At 32.7% G+C, this 19310-nt stretch overlaps 1 protein-coding gene across 2 annotated transcripts in view; it reads right to left on the minus strand.

The window, feature by feature from the left end:
* Positions 1-14336: 14336 nt before the first annotated feature.
* The window catches only part of LOC127726686 (PC3-like endoprotease variant B), a 31871-nt gene continuing 26897 nt past the window's right edge, over positions 14337-19310 (minus strand). For both annotated transcript variants that reach the window (XM_052234133.1, XM_052234132.1), the window contains exon 13: positions 14337-18470. In XM_052234133.1, the coding sequence (XP_052090093.1) occupies positions 17726-18470 (745 nt within the window). In that variant the 3' untranslated portion in view covers positions 14337-17725. The remainder of the gene's footprint in view (positions 18471-19310) is intronic.

Raw genomic sequence — 19310 nt, forward strand, 5'->3', positions numbered from 1 at the left:
CAACGATGTAAACAATAACCGTAGAACATTTCCGGGAAGCCTTTCCGCAAGATAATGTCGATCGAATATCAATATTTTAAGTATAAAATAATGTTACCTTTTCTATTTTTTTACTTTTAAATTGGTGAACATATCTTATATCGATATATCGTTAAGTGAATAATTTATATTTTCTGTTATAAATTGAAAAAATGTTTTACTCGTCTCTAATATATTCATCCGCTGTTATATTTTTAGAGCATCGGATTTCCCCAGCCGTCAGCGTTTTTCTATTCCAACCTGATGTAACTACTGGCAAGAAATAGAAACGTCTAGAGGCTTATTTCTTCTATTTGTGCAATAGTTGAAAAAATGAAACTAAAAAAACATAAAAGGCATAATTAACTAGTAAATGAAGTTTTTTTCAGGCCCTCATAAACTTGAAGTTGAGGGAAGACAAACTTGATGTTGAATTATGATGCATTACGCACAAGAAGCACTTGGGGGAATGAACCCTCCTTTTTCTACATGAAAATAATATACATATTTTTTGTTGTGTTTAATTTTTTTATTTAGTAAATATAACTTTTTTTCACGTACTTAGGTACTGGCAAGGATTTGTATAGTAAGATCTTACTATACAAATCCTTGGTATTGGTCATTTTTTTTTCATTGGGGGGAAAAGGGGGGGGGAGGAAACATCTGAATTTCTCTTTATTTTTTTTAAATTCCCCATCTTGTAGAAGGAAAATAAATTCAAGACTCCCCTTCCAAAGACATAAAAATTTCACCCCCCCCCCACAATGCATACAATTTCTATTTATATTCATGATATCATTATTCAATAAAATAGTGTATCGATCAGTAGTGGAAACAAAGCCTAAAGTGGGGAATAACTTTGTGACTTCATGGAACTTTATTTAGATATGTAAAGATAAAGAGATGTGGTATGATTGCCAATGAGACAACTATCCACCACTGACTTAGGACAGGCACATATAGAATGTTTATTTATATATAGATATAAGAAGATGTGGTATGAGTGCCAATGAGACAACTCTCCATCCAAGTAAAAATTTATAAAAGTAAACCATTATAGGTCACAGTACGGTCTGTAATGCCTGTAATGGTCCCATTAACATTTATCACACGGTTTAACACCTTCGCTCAATTTCAGCACATTGTTCCTATCTTTTATAAACTAAGAAGTTAGTAAATTATCCTTGATATGTTCCTGGAAGAACATGTTGAAACTTTGGATTTTTATCTTAACAAATTGCCACATCTCCAGGTCATATCGGAAAATTATTCATATTAAAAATTCCACAATTGACTCCTAGATATCTTGAACCATTGAAATATATGCTCAATCACGAGTTTTATAACTATTAAAAGATTATCAGTGCATGTTTTTATTATATGGAAAGGGGTATTATATTAAGAAAAACCTTCTACAAAACCTACAAAACGTCAAACTATTATTGCCTATTATTGTCATTCTTCGTGTCTTACGTGAAGACAGTGAATACAACATTGAAATGAAGTTTGAAGCCAAATAATAAGACACAGAGATATAGATATGACGTCTGAATCAAGTGTTAGACACTTCTACTTAATAATCAGATACTGATTTAGAGTATTCATCAAATTATCTATAATTTTTGCATGTTTGAACTTCTCAAATCTTGTAAAAATTTTCAGTGCTCCCCCTCCCTCTATCTGAAGTATTGAAGATTTGTCAGTATAGCCCCTTTTTCATTCCCAAAAATGTTCAAGTCCCCTTCCCCCATTCAGGTTACAAATGACCAGTCCCAATATAATGTTTTCTTGCTCTTATCCATACGATTTTACAATATATATATATATATATATATATATATATATATATATATGATGCCCCTCCAGAGTTAGTATTGTGTTTGTTGTTCTACATGAATGTTGTTGGTTAAAACACCACCCACCACCATAGGTACTTAGGGAAGGGACAATTTTTTTGCCATCTCCTTTTTTCTAAATAAATATAAGAAGATGTGGTACGCGTGCCAATGAGACAACTCTCCATCCATGTCATCATAGATATAAAAAGATGTGGTACGAGTGCCAATGAGACAACTCTCCATCCAAGTCACAATAGATATAAGAAGATGTGGTACGAGTGCCAATGAGACAACTCTCCACCCAAGTCACAATAGATATAAGAAGATGTGGTACGAGTGCCAATGAGACAACTCTCCACCCAAGTCACAATAGATATAAGAAGATGTGGTACGAGTGCCAATGAGACAACTCTCCACCCAAGTCACAATAGATATAAGAAGATGTGGTACGAGTGCCAATGAGACAACTCTCCACCCAAGTCACAATAGATATAAGAAGATGTGGTACGAGTGCCAATGAGACAACTCTCCATCCAAGTCACAATAGATATAAGAAGATGTGGTATGAGTGCCAATGAGACAACTCTCCATCCAAGTCACAATAAATATAAGAAGATGTGGTACGAGTGCCAATGAGACAACTCTCCTTCCAAGTCACAATAGATATAAGAAGATGTGGTACGAGGGCCAATGAGACAACTCTCCATCCAAGTCACAATAGATATAAGAAGATGTGGTACGAGTGCCAATGAGACAACTCTCCATCCAAGTCATAATTTGTAAAAGTAAACCATCATAGATCAAAGTACGGAAATCCATTTACTTTTTATTTTCTTTTAATTTCAATAATTTCCGCGTTGTGATATATTAACACAAATATACCAGAAATGAGATGTATTTACTATCAATTTCTAGTTTCAAGTGTTCAAGCTTATCTTTGATTAGCCGTAATGAATATGTTTACCTGATTTCGGTTCGTCGGGGGGAAACGCACAGTTTTTATACGCCCGTTTACGGGACGTATTATGGTATACCGTTGACCGTCCGTCTGTCCGTCCATCCGTCGTCAACATGTCGGACATTAACTCAAAAATGCTTTTACCAATATGCATGAAACTTTGGTGAATTGTTTATATCTATTGACGTGAGCTCCCTTTCGTTTTTTATAAATTTCGGATTTACCGTTTCCGAATTTTGGAGTTTTATTCATTAAAAAAGGGGGGATTTTCCAGTTTTCGGACAATAACTCAAAAACAATTTCAACAATTTGCAAGAAACTTTGGTAAATTGTTTAATGCTATCGACATGAGCTCCCTTTTGATTTTTATAAATTTTAGACTATACGTTTCTGATTTATGGGGTTTTATTCGTTACAAAAAGGGGGATTTTCCAGTTTTCGGACAATTACTCAAAAATGCTTTCAGCATTTTTTATGAAACTTTGGTAAATTGTTTATATCTATTGTTGTAAGCTCCCTTTTGATTTTTATAAATTTTAGATTTTATGTTTCCGAGTTACAAGATTTTATTCATAAAAAAGGGGTGATTTTCAAGTTTTTGGACAATATCCTTAAAGTGCTTAGAGCAGTTTTCATTAAACTTTGATGACTGATTTATATCTATTTAAGATAACCTCCCTTTAGTTTTTTTTTATAAATTTCTAATATAACATTGAGAAGTTATTGAACTTTATTTGTTTATAGTCTGACAACAGATTTACTAGTATTGCGCAACAGCACAGTGTATTGCACAACAGAAAGAAATCTTTAATTGAATATAAATTCAATTCATATAACTAATTTCAAGTTCTTTGACTTCATTTATTCAGAAACCTATAATATGTCAAATATTTAATTACAATCCAAATTCAGACTTGTATCAAGCTTGAATATTGTGTCCATTTTTGCCCCAACTTTTCAGGGTTGGACCTCTGAGGGCGTATCTAGTTACATATGTAATTCAAAAGTGGTGGCATAAATATTTGTTTAATGAATATTGCATTTACAGAAATTGTCAGCTTTTCAGTTTCATAATAATTTTTTGTTCTTTTTGCCACTGAGCGGTTCGCATAAATCAATGGATATATTAATTTAAAAAATTAAATGTACGCAGAAGTTTTTTTTTTAAATATAAATTAAATATAGAATTACAATTTTTTTGCCGACTTCAGTTTGGAATACTCCTTTCATTGCATTTGTTTCAGTTTCCATTCATTTCCAAATATATCATTTCGTGATATTTTCTTTGTTGCAATATATCTGGGCTAGCAAATACTTTAGAGTCGGGCGTCTTAAATTTCCGTCTTTTTATGGTATTATGTATGTCTTTTTGTTTGTTATAATTTAATTAGCCATGGGTTTTTTTTTCTATTCTTTTTTTAAATCTCATTTGCTGAACTATAATTTGTTGTTCTTATACGTGGCTTATTATATTCTACAACTTATATTTCATACTTTTATTCGATTTTTCTAGAAACAAAGAATCACAATATAGATTTTAGTACACCAGCATGACATTAATTACGTTTTGCGGAAGTTGTGCCAAAAACGGCAATACTTTTTTATACGAACTGAAAATCTTGTTTCCTAACGAAAAACGTTATCAATTATTTTATCTAAAATAGAAAAAAACTGATGTACTTTTAGTACCAATATCTATTTTCTATGATAAAACCATGCTTTTTTGAAATACATCCGATGGAAACCTAAATAGAAATAATTTTTCACCGTTTTTCCGGTGTGACAAGATGGCTACACTTTTTGAAGTCATTGCGGTGGTGACAATACTCATGTTTTCGGCAAGAACATTTTTCAAACCGTTCATTTTTCTTTAACATGCCAATAATTATAACAAAACCAATATTCCTACCGAGTTTTACCTTAATCGGAGAAAAAAAAATAAAGGCATAAAACTCTGATCTTTTGAACACAAAAATGAAAAATTTGACATGACTTTTCTGCGTGAAAATTGGGTAATGAAGTGTTATAATTTTTGGGATTTTAAATCTAAATTCTTATTTTTCTTTATTTTCAAGCCTATTATACTCAATTCAACCTAAACTCACAATTAATATTGTTCTCAAGTTGGCCTGTCTACGCTTTGCTTTTTATGAAATCTACATGCAGCAAAATGGAATTCGTGCAAACTCCGTGCGTTCGGCAGAGTCAAATAGTAAACACTTATATTATTACCAAAAGTCAGTTTAACGACTCATTTCAAAATTTGGCATAAGCAACACGACGGGTGCCACATGTGGAGCAGGACCTGCTTACCCTTCCGGAGCACCTGAGATATCACTCTAGTCAGTTTTTGGTGGGGTTTGTGTTGCTTAGTCTTTAGTTTTCTATGTTGTGTTATCTGTACTATTATTTGTCTGTTTGTCTTTTTATTTTTGGCCATGGCGTTGTCAGTTTGTTTTCGATCTGTGAGTTTGACTGTCCCTCTGGTATCTTTCGTCCCTCTTTTGGAAGTCCCTAGTATGTATTGGCTACCAGAACCTACGCGAAAATCGGTAGAATATTGTTTCATCTTGGACTCATGAAAGTCACGGCTACAATCAATCTTTTAGTGCTTTTATATTGCTCTCTTTCTACTACCAAAGATGATAATGAATGACTGCGTAACGTCCAGCGGCAAATTAATATGCATATTCAGGACGAAAACATGTTAATGTAATATGAGTATTAACCCTGCTTTGTACTAGACCGACATGATGAGCCGGATTTCTAACGTGCTCGTTCACGAGGTTCACAGTCCGCAGGGAGACATGTTACCGTATCCGGACACATTAGTTTGACTCCAAGCGGACCAGTCTTTGCCCCTACTCCGTAATGCCACGTGCTTAGCGAAAAAGCAGTAAATACCAATTTTACAGTCTTTGGTTCGACATGTCCGGGGTTCGAACACACGACCTCCCGCACTTAAGGCGAACACGCTACCATGAGACCACAGAGGCGATCCTCTACTATCAAAGAACTTATCATTAACTTCTGTAATAAATCATATGCAGACAATGGTATTTTAAAATTATTTATGGAGTGTAAAACTTCTTTGGATGATTTAGAAAAACTTATATGCCTTTGATTTGGTTTTTTACCTATTATGTCTGTTTGTTTTGCTCACACATTGTTGTCAATATAATGGAATTCTATATATGTTTTTCATACAAGTCAGAGAGAGGTTTAGCTAGCTATAAAACCAGGTTTAATTCACCATTTTCTACATAAGGAAATGCCTATACCAAGTCAAGAATATGACAGTTGTTTTCCATTCGTTTGATGTGTTTGACCTTTTGATTTTGCCATTTGATAAGGGACTTTCCGTTTCGAATTTTCCTTGGAGTTCGGTATTTTTGTTATAATTTTACTTTTTACTTCGGTTGACAGTTTTGTCTTTTCGACTCCCCAAACTACACTTCCACGCAATCTTATTTAACACACGTTTTCTTATCTAATTAAATGGTTCTTTCAAAAATCTGATTGCAAATCTATTTACTGCCACTCAAATATCAGTTTATGGATATGCGATATATGGTGCATAATGATTGTAAGCTATACATGTCTGTCTGGCAGGTACAAGTTAAACATGACCCTTTTTTATTGTTCATTGTTCATTCAAGTTGGTCAATATAAAAATAACGAGATGTGGTATGATTGACAATGAGGCAACTATCCACCAGAGTTCAAATGATGAAGATATAAACATTTATAGGCCTCCGTACGGTCTTCAACAATGAGAAAAACATATACCGTATAGCCATGCTATAAAAGGCCTCGACATGAAAAATGTGAAATAATTCAAAGGAGAAAACTAACGGCCTAATTCATAACAATCACGATAAACATGACAGACATGAACCAACGAAAAACACTGAATTACAGACTACTGACTTGGGACAGGCACATAAAGGATGTAGCGGGGTTAAATATGTTTGTGGGTGCTCAACTTACACCATTCTACACCAACCTTGGACAGTTGTGTAACAGCACAACGTCAGAAAAAACTGTAAAAATCAGTCACAAATGGCTTAACTCAATAGATCGGTAAGAAACACACACAAAAAAACCCCAACTAATATAAAATAAATACACTGTAGACACAAAGCACCGATTTAAGAGTACTCGTTAGTTCAAAGGTAATTATAACTAAGGGAGCTACCATTTGATTTTAGGGGGGGGGGGGGCTAGGATGAAATTTGAATTTCAAATTGGCAGGACAGGAGTTTTGAGTAAAAAAAAAGGCAGGATGAGCAACTTGGCAAAAAAAAAGGCAGGATGACAATTTATGTAAAAAAGGTCAGGATAAACTAATAAAAAAAAAGGCAGGACCGAACAGAGTGAAAAATAAAAAGGCAGGACAGAGATTACAACTAAAAAAAAAGGCAGGACAAAATTTTTCATCCTTGCCCCCCCCATAAAAATCAAATGGTAGCTCCCTAATATATAGATGTGAAGAAAGGCACGAAATTTGAACATCGGTAAACAACTGTCGCCTTAATTTATTACCACCTGGTCGAAATCTCTGCTGATTGGACAGTACTGTCCCTGTCACTTCCATGGTTCATTGGTCAACGTTAAGTTTTCATGGTTAAGTCTATTTCTTGGATACTTTTTGCAATAGGTTAAATATATAAAAATAAGAAGATGCGAGGCCTTACACAATTAGAAAAACCAATACCTTGTAGTCGGCTATGTTTGGTGCATAGGATGTTTGAAAGGTGAACATGTCCGTCTCGTAGGCTTACTTTGACCTTGGCATCATTTTCATGGTTTGTTTGTCAACATTATGTTTGCTTGGGTAGGTCTGTTTTTAGGATACTATAAACAATAGGATAGTTATTTTTTGTCCCTTTTTCAAAAGTTGTGATGTCATAAACAGGTTAGAATTGATATATCATTAACCGAAAATGTCTATTGTATTCATACGACATAGTATGAGCAAAACTACTGGTAAATGTGAAGAAGACACAATATTTGAACACTACTGTCGCATTATGATATCGCCACTGGATCGGAATCTCTGCTGGTGAACAGTACTGTCCGCGAGGATTCTGCCAGCCCTATATCTTAACTGCGTGGTGATTAGTAGAAAAAGAACCAATATACTGGATGGCACGTCGCCCAGAATAAAAATGTGTCAATCGGATGTTCTAAAGGACACAACTCCGACTGAAAAAGGTAGCCCTCGGATGATATTAAAAGTTGTCATGAAAACGACTTTTGTGTTTATTACCTTGATTAATTTGATTTGCTATGCATATGTTATGCTATCCTGAACTTAACTTAAACACACTTACAAGAACTTTTTCATTCAGTAGCAATATATCTTATAATTAGTAATTATATAGGAAAAGTAAAAATGCTGTGAAGTGAAATGATTTATTGGTTCTAAAAGTATACTTCAATGTACATAGATATAAGAAGATGTGGTATGAGTGCCAATGAGGCAACTCTCCATCCAAGTAAACATTTATAAAAGTAAACCATACATATTTATTTATAATTATTTAATTACATTACATGTATGTTTCATTATAATACGTTATTTTGACTGGCTAACAGCAATCTCGCGTCATTCTGAAATTAACCTCAAAATGAAATGTAACGATTCATGATGACACGAGCTTCCACAATAAAGTGTACAGGTAAATAAAAGAAAAACTTGATAGAAATCGTGTTTTCATGATCCTAGCCAAATCATGTAATCACTGAACCTCTTATCAGTTGAAGACTAAAATAATTCTTTGCTTAGATTCACATACTAATACCACATAGAAAATAACTGTAATACAAGCTTGTCCTCAAAAACCTCTTACCAGTTGAAGATTAATTTGACTAAATGGTTAATCTTAATTTTTTGTGGTTATGTCTGTTTCTCAGATACTATAAGCAATAGATCAATTATATATGTGAATTGAATGTTTGTAAGGTTTACACATGTCTGTTTGGAAAGGTTAATTTGACTTTGATCTTATTTTCATTGATCTTGATAATATTAAGTTTATGTGATATATGTAGCAAAGCCTTGGTCTTGACTTTCAACAAACAATTGAATCATGATCTGTAAAGCAGGCGAAACATGTCAGAATAGGCATTCTTGTTAAATTAGACAATTGTACTGCCATGTTAACTAAAATTGATAAGGTAATATTGCAAACATGTTTATCAATTTATAAATATACGAAATACTCCTTTCTACTTTTGGTGGTAGTTCAAATATACGATAAAAAGATCATTTCAAGTAAGTTCTCAATTTTCCCATGTATCAGCTCTCTATCTTAATTACCATAGTCCTCTGTCTTGAACTAAGGCCGGTATGGAAAATGCAATTTGATGAGCAGTTATTCATATAGCCTGACAGACTGTTCATCAAGGTTCTGCTTAATTGATAAACATCAAATTGAAATATTTTAAAAGTATATTTTCCTTGTATATTTCATGAATTGAATTTAAAATTTTCATTTTCAATTTCTAAGAAAATCGTTATTTGAAATTTTTAGTTGAGTACGTTATAGTTATACAAATGTGAAATACCATTCTCACTATAAGTAAGGTAATCCATCTAAGAGAGACAACTCTGATACCAATCCGGGTAGATCTTGGCTCGTAAGCCTTGGCTGGCAACCGATCTAGGGGAATGGAATCTCAACTACAAATCCGCTGGCCTCCAGGTTAGAATGTTGAGCACAAGACTAACTATCTCGTCTCATAAAAAAAACTCTAGTTACGGAAACCAGACTAGTAAACATTTTTTTGTTGTTGCGGCCTTATGTGCTGACAGGCACGAAGAGGATGAGTGAGTGAGTGATTATCACTATATTTGGTAAGACCGACTCTAAAAGTGACCATCTTTAATAATTGCATTTATGATATCCAGGCTGAAAGTCTTCGATCCAAATATTGACTTTAATTGTCTCTAAGCATTTTTTTTGCAGGGGCAGATTATGGATGGTGGTGATGGTGGTAGTAGGGATGTTTTTTTTTTATCGTAACTGGCTTCATGTGTGATAGCTTTTCTTTGGTAATTGATTATTATAGATATCATGACGGAGTTTTTTATTTGCGCTCACAAACTAAATAAAGTCTGAAGTACTTCATGTTAAGTTTGTTAGTGAAATGCCAAGTTAACACATCAATTAGCTTTAAACAAAGAATTGTTCGAAAAAAAGCTGAAAGGTATGTCCGGATAAACAACCAAACGGGATAATATCATCCTAATTTTAACTTTGAATTACAGACTCCTGACAAGAATGTGGCAGAGCTAAAAATGTTTGTGGACGCTCAACCTTCCACTTACCCGAGACAATGGTGTAGCAGCACAAAACTAAAAACAAAACAAAAAATGGGGAATGTGTCCATGGGACACAGATGATCCCCCGCTTGCACATAACGTTGTAAAGTGAATAACTCAAGAACGGTAAAAGTGACACTAACCATATTTGTACTTATCTGAGTTTTTGGTAATAAGCATTGTGTATAAGTTTCATAACATTTGGTTGAGGTTAAGTTAGAGAACGGAAATGAAAATTTCAGCAATTTGTCCATTGTAAAGGGGCATAACTCTAGAACAGTAAAAGTGAAGCCACCAAAATTCAAACCATGTTGATCTGTGTTTTGTGGTTATAAGCATAAAAAAAATATGTATAAGATTTATAACATTTAGTTGAGGGAAACTTAAGTTAGAGTACGGAAACGAAAAAATCAGCAATTTTTCCATTTGTAAAGGGGCATATCTTTAGAAAAGTAAAAGTGACACCATGCACCCAAATTCAAACTTGATCTGTTTGTTGTGGTAATAAGCATTGTGTATAAGTTTCATAAGATTTGGTGGAGGCAAACTAAAGTTAGAGAACGGAAATTTTTGGGACGTACGCGACGGACGGACGGGACGGACAAAGGTTACACTTAATGCCCCTCCGCTACAGCGGGGGCATAGAAACTATAAAGATTAGTTGATAAAGGCCTGTATTATTTTTAATTTTAGTTTCTTATGTACAATTTGGAGTTTAGTATGGCGTTCATTATCACTGAACTAGTATATATATTTGTTTAGGGGGCAGCTGAAGGACGCCTCCGGGTGCGGGAATTTCTCGCTACATTGAAGACCTGTTGGTGACCTTCTGCTGTTGTCTGTTCTATGGTCGGGTTGTTGTCTCTTTGACACATTCTCCATTTCCATTCTCAATTTTACTGCTATATATATAAAAGAGGAGGGGTAGGAATTAATTAGTCTGGTTTTTGTCTATTTCATAACAAGTTAATGATGTGAAACTTTGTATAATTTGTTAAATATATAATAAGTAAACTAGCATATAAATCAATCGAATAATAATTTCATGCAAATATTTCCCATAAAAAAATAGATTATATTATTCTTAATTTATAGTGTAACCCCCTGTAGAGTATGGCTGAGATTATCGCAATACACACATTCCTTTATTTTCATAAGTAAAATCAGATACATCAACAAACGACATACGGAACCATATAGAGACCAGGGAATAAGATTTGTTCCGAACGGACGGGTTTTCTACATGTCCTACCGATAAATTAGTATGACGATTGGATAACTTAACTTAAGTAGCTTTATGCATACGGGCCCAGAGCCATACTATAAATAGAATGTACGCGATCTTATTTTCAAAGGTATCATTTGCATCAAAATGATAGCATGCTTTATAAGACTTTGTATTACACAAAAAAATTCATATTTTACAAATATATGTCACCTTGAATACAATGGTTTCCCTTTAACTGCTCACCTTTCAGGGGCACATGACCTCACTCCAATTTTGACTTTCGGTTTTGGAATTTTTACCTCAGTTTAGGTAAATGATAAAAGTTGGCGACTTTGAAGTTTCCATGTATTTGTCCTTCAAATCTGTACAGTGACATGTCCGTAGAAGTTGCATAGCAAAATAAATTTCTGTCTTATCTAACACACCCTCTTTTTCCAGGTGCCTTCCAAATTTCCAGCAATATCAATGTTTTGTAGCATACCATTTGGTTGAGGAAATTCACAATTTCATCATTATTTTTTTCTATGAGATGAAAAAAATCAAACCATAGAAAAGATACAAACATGGACATACAGTCTAAGAAGTAAACATTAGTTTGTGACCTTGATCTTGAAAGGAGATTCTCCTGCACTCCTTTGGTCATGTCCTCTAGTGATCACAAGCTGTATCATCATTGAACTCTTTGTCAAAGGTCAAAATATCACAGACCTGCAGAAAATTGATAGGGATAGACAAGACATTTTAATAAATTTACTATTTTTTGTTATCCAATCTTTGACATATAACAATTTTTAGTATTTGGGTAATTAATTTTTTTTAAAGTACACATGGTGCATAAAATTTGCATTGGTATCTTGTAATCATGTATAGTACTGAACATGTGTGAGTCTTCCAAGGAAGACATGTTCGTGTGTTGTTTCCCAATATTATAAGCAAAAATGGCAAAGACCATGAATTGGTACAGGGAAGCTCAAAAATCATCATGATCAAAAGTTAAAATAGCAGGTGCTCAACTCAATGTTTTTTAGGAGAATCTGCAAGTTTGGTTGTATTCTGTCAACTATTTTAGCTCACCTGACCAAAAGGCCGTTAGGTTTTCGCATCTGTTGCATCCGTCCTCGACTGTTAACGTTCACAAAAATCTTCTACTCTGAAACTACTGGACCAAATTTAACTAAACTTGGCCACAATCATCTTTGGGATATCTTGTTAAAAATAAATGTGTCCGATGACTCTGCCTGCCAACCAAGATGGCCAACATGGCTTAAAATAAAACATAGGGATAAAATGTAAGTTTTGCCTATTATTTTGAAAACCACTATAAATAGAGAAATTTTAACAGGAGCAAACAATTCCAGAATGTTGAGTTCTACCTACTGTTTATTTATGCCAAAACAGTCAATTTCCCTTAAATGACGAATTTAACCATTTTTAAATTTTTTTCCCTATTATTTTGAAAATTATAATATTGACAGAAACTTTATAAAGCAAAAATGATCAACAAGACAAGATCTACAAATAAATCACATACCCAAAATCGTCAGATGACTCCTTATTAGAGTTATTGCCCTTTAATAACGATTTTTACCATTTTTTTTGCCTTATATCTTAAACACTATGATATCCCAATAGATAGAAACAATACGAAGCAAAAATGATCAACAAGACAAAGTTCTACAAATTAGTCAACCTGACAATATTGTTTGTCGACTCCTTATTGAAGTTATTGCCCTTTAACGATTTTTCCCATTATTGCCTTTATTTTGAAAACTGTAATAGATAGATAGAAACTTTAAATAGCACAAATGATCAGCAAGACAAGATCTACAAATGAGCCATAATGACCGAAATCTTCAGTCAACTGGTTTTGGAGTTATTGCCCTTTTTACATTTTTTTATGCATTTTTTGCCTATCATCTTGAAAACTAATAATTAGATAAATAAAAAGGAAAAAAGGAAAAAAATACCAGCAGGATAAGATCTTCAATAAACTTGATATGTCTTGCCTGTCGGCATAAAATCCAGAAAAAGACAATCTGATGGACAGCAACATTGCTAATTTATTCAAAGTCGCTGAACCAACTAGTGGGTTATAATCGTAAAACTTAACATTGAAAATTGTTAATTGATTGAAAGTCACTGGACCATGACCTAAGGGACAGGGCCTTAAAATAGTAGTCAAACTGATTTGTACTGATAGTAATGCAACTTTATTGAAAGTATTGTCTATTGTAAGTAGTTCCTATCAAACTAACTTAATCATAAAACTTAACATTGATATGTACTGATAGTAATGCAACTTATAAGCAGAAAACTTATCATTGAAAATTGCTAATTAATTGAAAGTCACTGAACCATATGGCCTAGGGGGCAGGGCCTCAACATAGTTGTCAAACTGATATGTACTGATAGTAATGCAACTTCATACAAAATATCATTGATCTATCACAAGTACTTCCTATCAAATTAACTTAAGCGAAAACTTAGCATTGAAAATGGTAAATTAAATCAGTCACCGGACCATGGCATACGGGACCGGGCCTCAAAATTGTCGTCAAACTGATATGTACTGATATATCAATGATCTATCACAAGTAGTTCCTATCAAACTAACTTAAGCAGAAAATTTAACAATTGTTGATGCCGTCATTGCAGCCGTCGCCGAAAAAGCAATTCCCTGTCTTGCAGTCGATACAAAATTTCAACATTACTGAAATTGTCAGTTAACTCTTAAAAGAGTTGTTCCCCATAATGCTGATTTTTACTTTTTAGTGGCATTTGTTGAAGATGCAGGTGAGCGACACAGGCCCTGTAGAGCATCTAGTTTTATTGAGTTGCAAATTTACAGCTAGTGGCCTGGACAACATAAGATACAGAGAATCATCTGCTTGCAGTTGGGCAAAAGAATAAGAGATGGTGTTTTTTTATGATAAAACCTCTTTAAATAAAAATTCATAACTCAAATTTAAGAAATAGTTTTTATTTTCATACAAAAAGAGATTTGTATATTAAACAATATGTGAATTTGTTTTTAATCACAAAACATCAAAAGAAATAATAAATTTCAAATTTCAAGTCAAAATTATAACAAAATGAGTTCAATAACAAACTATGCTGTGCTTAACACTTTTAAATTTTTTGTTAAGACAATTACAATCATGACAAGTCAAATTGTACATGAAAAAACTGTTATCTTGTTTTAGTGCTTAGTAAACCAAGCAGAAAACAATGAAATCAGCAGTGATTATTTTATCTAAATTTTGACATCTTGTTATAGACATTTAAGAAACAGCTAATATTTTACTTAATCTAGCAAAAAAACAAAAAAATACAGCTGACTATACAGCAGAACTGTCAACTTGTTGAAAGATGCTTTACCAGACTCCTCTTCTATGATTTGATTGGCTAGTAATTAGTAATATAGCTCTTTCATAAGGTAGTAAACTAATTTTCTCTAATTTTTGTGCTATTTTCACATTTCTTGATCGGTGTGAGAAAAATATTTCTCCTCACTAGTGAAATATCTGTTCTCGGCAAATGATTAGTCGAAATTTGATTATGACGTCAAAATTTTTTGTTTTCTTCTGAATTTTCCTATTGTGGTGTCATGAAAAAAGGCGACCATGCCTGATGACGTCGCATATAAAGAACACAAGTTTCTGAAAATCTTTCAAAAACGAAGGATAAAAATCATCAGAAAAACAGATTCCGACACCATAACTCGTGTATTACGATATTTCTCTACTCTCGACAGTTAAATTTTAATTATTTAAAAAGCTCGGCAAGCCTCACGCTTTAAATAATAAAATTTAACTGTCTCCAGTGGAGAAATATTGTAATACACTTGTTGCAGTTTAGGAATCTATATTTATTCTTATTTGATGGTTCACTTTATAGCAAAAAAGTGTATGAAAATGGTGGATTTCCTGATTCTTAATTACGGTAATAAACATATAAAACAGTTCTATAGTAACTCAGATGGATTTCAAATGTAAATCTGTTAATCAAATATATATAATAAAAGTTTTATTGTAGCTTGGGTGGATTTCATATATAAATCAAAAGTATAAAATATTACAAAAACAGTAATAAAATATTGCAGATCTAACTTAAAAACAAGTAACTTCAAAGAAGGATTCCATAATATAATATAAGATACTATGAACCAGAAAATGACTTCATTCCACTGACAGTCCTTTTCTGTCACATCTGTCACATAACAACTGTTCACAACTTTAAATGACATCCAGGGTCTTTTGCAAGTTTTACCTGGGCTATCAATGACTAATTTACACAAGGTGTTCTGTGGACTGTCAAAGACTCTGCTATGTGAATCAATGCTCATAAAGCATGGTCTGTGACAATCTAGATAAATTTTGAGAAAGACAGTTGATGAAAGTCCAAGCCTAATGTTTGTCACAAATTTTTGGTACTAGTTTAGTTGTGAACAGATATTATGGTGCAGTAATGACTGCTAGTGGGGTGGACAGTCAGTGGGATGGACTGCCAGTGGGACGAACTGTCATTTTTTTGGTTCAAATAACAAATTGCACAATGAATAGCAAAGATAATGTTTCACAACAATGGTTTTGTATAATTCTAGCAATATAAAAAAAAATATAGAAAATATAAACAAGCAAGTTTCCATTCAGGCGATGTTCAACGTGGTCAAATTTGTTATATAATTTATAAAATATAAAATATCACCATATTTCATAAACAAACTACTATTTGTCTGCTTATTTTTTCCCTGAATCCACATAAATCAGGAAATTTCTAATTTCTTTTTCAGGATTGATGCAGAAATCTTATTTGAAAATTTATAATTGCATCTCCAAAAAACATCATAAATATGTAGTAGAAGTTGTAGATATATGAATTAAAATTAGTCTTGATTAAGACTTTTAAGTCTTCTGTAAACAAAAAGTTTATATGTTTGGCTTTATGATTGATGTTAACTTGCATAGCTCCTTTTTGACTTGTGAATGTTTAAATATCATACAACATGTTATCAAAAAGGGGTTGTCATGTCTTGAACATTTTAATACAAGCTTGTAAGAGTTCAAAAGTTGTACATCCAAATTAGATAAAGTTCTTATGAGTGATGAGAACTTGCACAATTCTATGTGAATGTTTAAGACATACAATACAACGTCAATGTTTTTTTATGATGTTTGAATGAACTTATAATTTGACACCATGTTGTGATAGATCAAAATTTGTACAACCATTTAATAAATGAGTGCAAGAATTCTTCAAACCAATAAACTTTTCTGACTTTTTTCACAACCATAGAAGTTCTATTGCCAATACATGACAAATATATTGTTTTCACTTATATATTGGAATTCTGAGATAAATCTTATATAGTCAAGAGATAATAATGATGAACCAGCTTATGAATGACATTATTCTTTTCTTCTTCAACATTTAATTTTAGTTTATGAATAGCAAATGTGTGAATTATCTCCCCTGCTTTGCTGTAGTTTAAAATGATCATATGTCAAAATGAATAGAAATTGGAACAAAATGTGAACAAAATCTTTTAAGGTAGATCATAAGTATATATTTTTTTAGATAGAATTTTCTTATACTTAGCCAGAATGAAGATTTTACTATGCTTTTTTCAAAAATATAATTAAAAGTATGGATCACCGTGCTATTTATCATGTTATGAGTAGTTGAAAATTGCCTTAATTTGGTTAGATTGTTCATGAAAAAACACATTTGTGTGCATAAAAAAAATTCTATGAGATAGAATTTTGAAATAAATTGTGAGAAGATAGGTTTTATAATATGTTTTAAGAAAATAAAAAGAAAAAATGGTGTCACCGAACTTGTTTTCTTGCTACAAGTAAAAATTAAAACTTTCCCCATCAGTCTAGTATAAAAAAAAGAGTTATCTCTCCTTAAATGGCTCATTTGAGAAAAATGATTCTAAAAACAAAACAAATGATATTTGTTTGAATATTTTGTATAATACAATAATTCACCAAGTTTTCTTTATATAAATAAACAGTCTAACCATTAAATTGCAAATCTGTCTCCAAATTTGCAGATTTAGGCAAATAACTAGACCCATTTTGTATTGCGATTGTACAATCCAAGATGGCGGTATACCATGAATCTACCTTAAATGATCTGAAACAGCTCAAGGGCTAAACAGTCATGTCTTCATTGAATCTGAGAGTAATGTTAAAATCAAAATTATCACAATAGTAAAGAAAGAGGCACTTAAATTCAATATTACTTCCATCCAGATATAAGATATATTATTCATCATTTAAAGTGATAATAAAACCCTTTACCCTTAATTCTGTTGAATGTGAGTATTAAAGTTTTCATCAGTTTAGCTATTTCCTGTTTTGAAGAATTTTTCGAAGATCACGGACAACCTCTTCCATTTCGTCTGCCGTTGCATCTCCAGGCTTCTCCAAGAATTCATCTAAGTATCTCTCAGCAAATTCTTCACGTTTGTCTTTCTCCCTTTTTTCTTGTTCCTTTATTTCTTTTTCTTTTTCAGCAATTTCCTCTCTCCTTTCTTTCTCTTGTTCCTTCCGTTTTTTCTCAGCATGTTCTCTCCTTTCTTTTGCTCTCTCAGCTAATTTTTCCCTCACAGCCTGCTTTCTTCTTTCTTTTTCTCGTTCGTCAAAAATATTGTTAACAGCTTTTGACATCCCGTCAATAAACTTATCATGATCAATGTCTTCCTCCCCAAATGTTCTCCGACTTAGTCCTCGTCTGGTATTCTCCTGATCTTTTCTGACCTTTGAACTGTAAGACATCCCATGATTCAATATATCAATGATATGGTTCTCTTCGAAGCCTTTCTCTTGTAGGTATGAAGACACGTCATGCATAATATCCTTTAGATATTTCTGTTCTTTTTCCTTTTTTTCATTCTTCACATCTTTTTCTTTCTTTACAGCGTTTTTATCAGACTTCTTGAATCCTTCTGTGTGTCTTTTCATATCTAGACGTTTTCCTCTTTTGAGTTCTAACTCTTTCATTTCTGCTACTGCTGCTTTGCTTGGTTCAAATGAATCTGTACTACGTTTGTTTGGACTGTCTGATGTTCCCATAGCAATCAAAGAATAGCTATAAATAGATTGTTAAACAGAAAAATGATAACTTTTGTTATAAATTAAGTTTCATCAATATCTGCAGCTAATTCAATATACTATACATGGTTACGAATTTTCGTGGATTGAGGAAAAATTGTATTTTCATGGATATATGATTTCCTGTTTTTTTTCCAAAGTGTGCATACAGGCCAATACAAATTTTTAAGTGGTTGAAAGTTATTACTCAAGGTTCACACAAAATACACAAAGATTTATATCCCACGATAATAATGAATACACAATATAATTTGATTGCGAGTGAATTGATCAAAATTTACACATCAATAAATGTCTTCTCTTGCCAAAAAAATAAATAAATTTTTAACATAAAATTATGGAAAAATATGGATGCCCTAAGTTTTTTTAATAGATGTATGGAAAGAAATGAATGATTGATTGATGTTTTCTAAACGTCCAGTGAAGTGTCTTAACCAAACCTCTTCAGGACAAAAGATTTTTTTCGGTTTAATCAGGTTCACAATTCATAAAATTTGGTATGACTGGACTTAAGAACATGTTTGTTTAGTCAGGTTTTCAGTTTATGCAAGATTCGGTTTAGACAGGTTTCACCCTATCAGAAAACAGGTGTCTTGACAGATCCTAAATAACTTACAACTTTTCACTGTTCAGCTAATGACCAAATATGAAGTTGTTCTGTTCGTTTGTATATAAGAAACTTGTTATGAAAACATAGTTAATTTTACATATTGAAAGATTCAAAGAATAAGCAATCAGAACAATGGTGTTTGGTAGATCTAAAAAGCATTCACATAATACAACTCATCATAGTCAATCTGCAGACCACATATGGTGT

Source organism: Mytilus californianus, unplaced genomic scaffold (genome assembly GCF_021869535.1).
Source record: "Mytilus californianus isolate M0D057914Y unplaced genomic scaffold, xbMytCali1.0.p SCAF_18, whole genome shotgun sequence".
Lineage (NCBI taxonomy): Eukaryota > Metazoa > Mollusca > Bivalvia > Mytilida > Mytilidae > Mytilus > Mytilus californianus.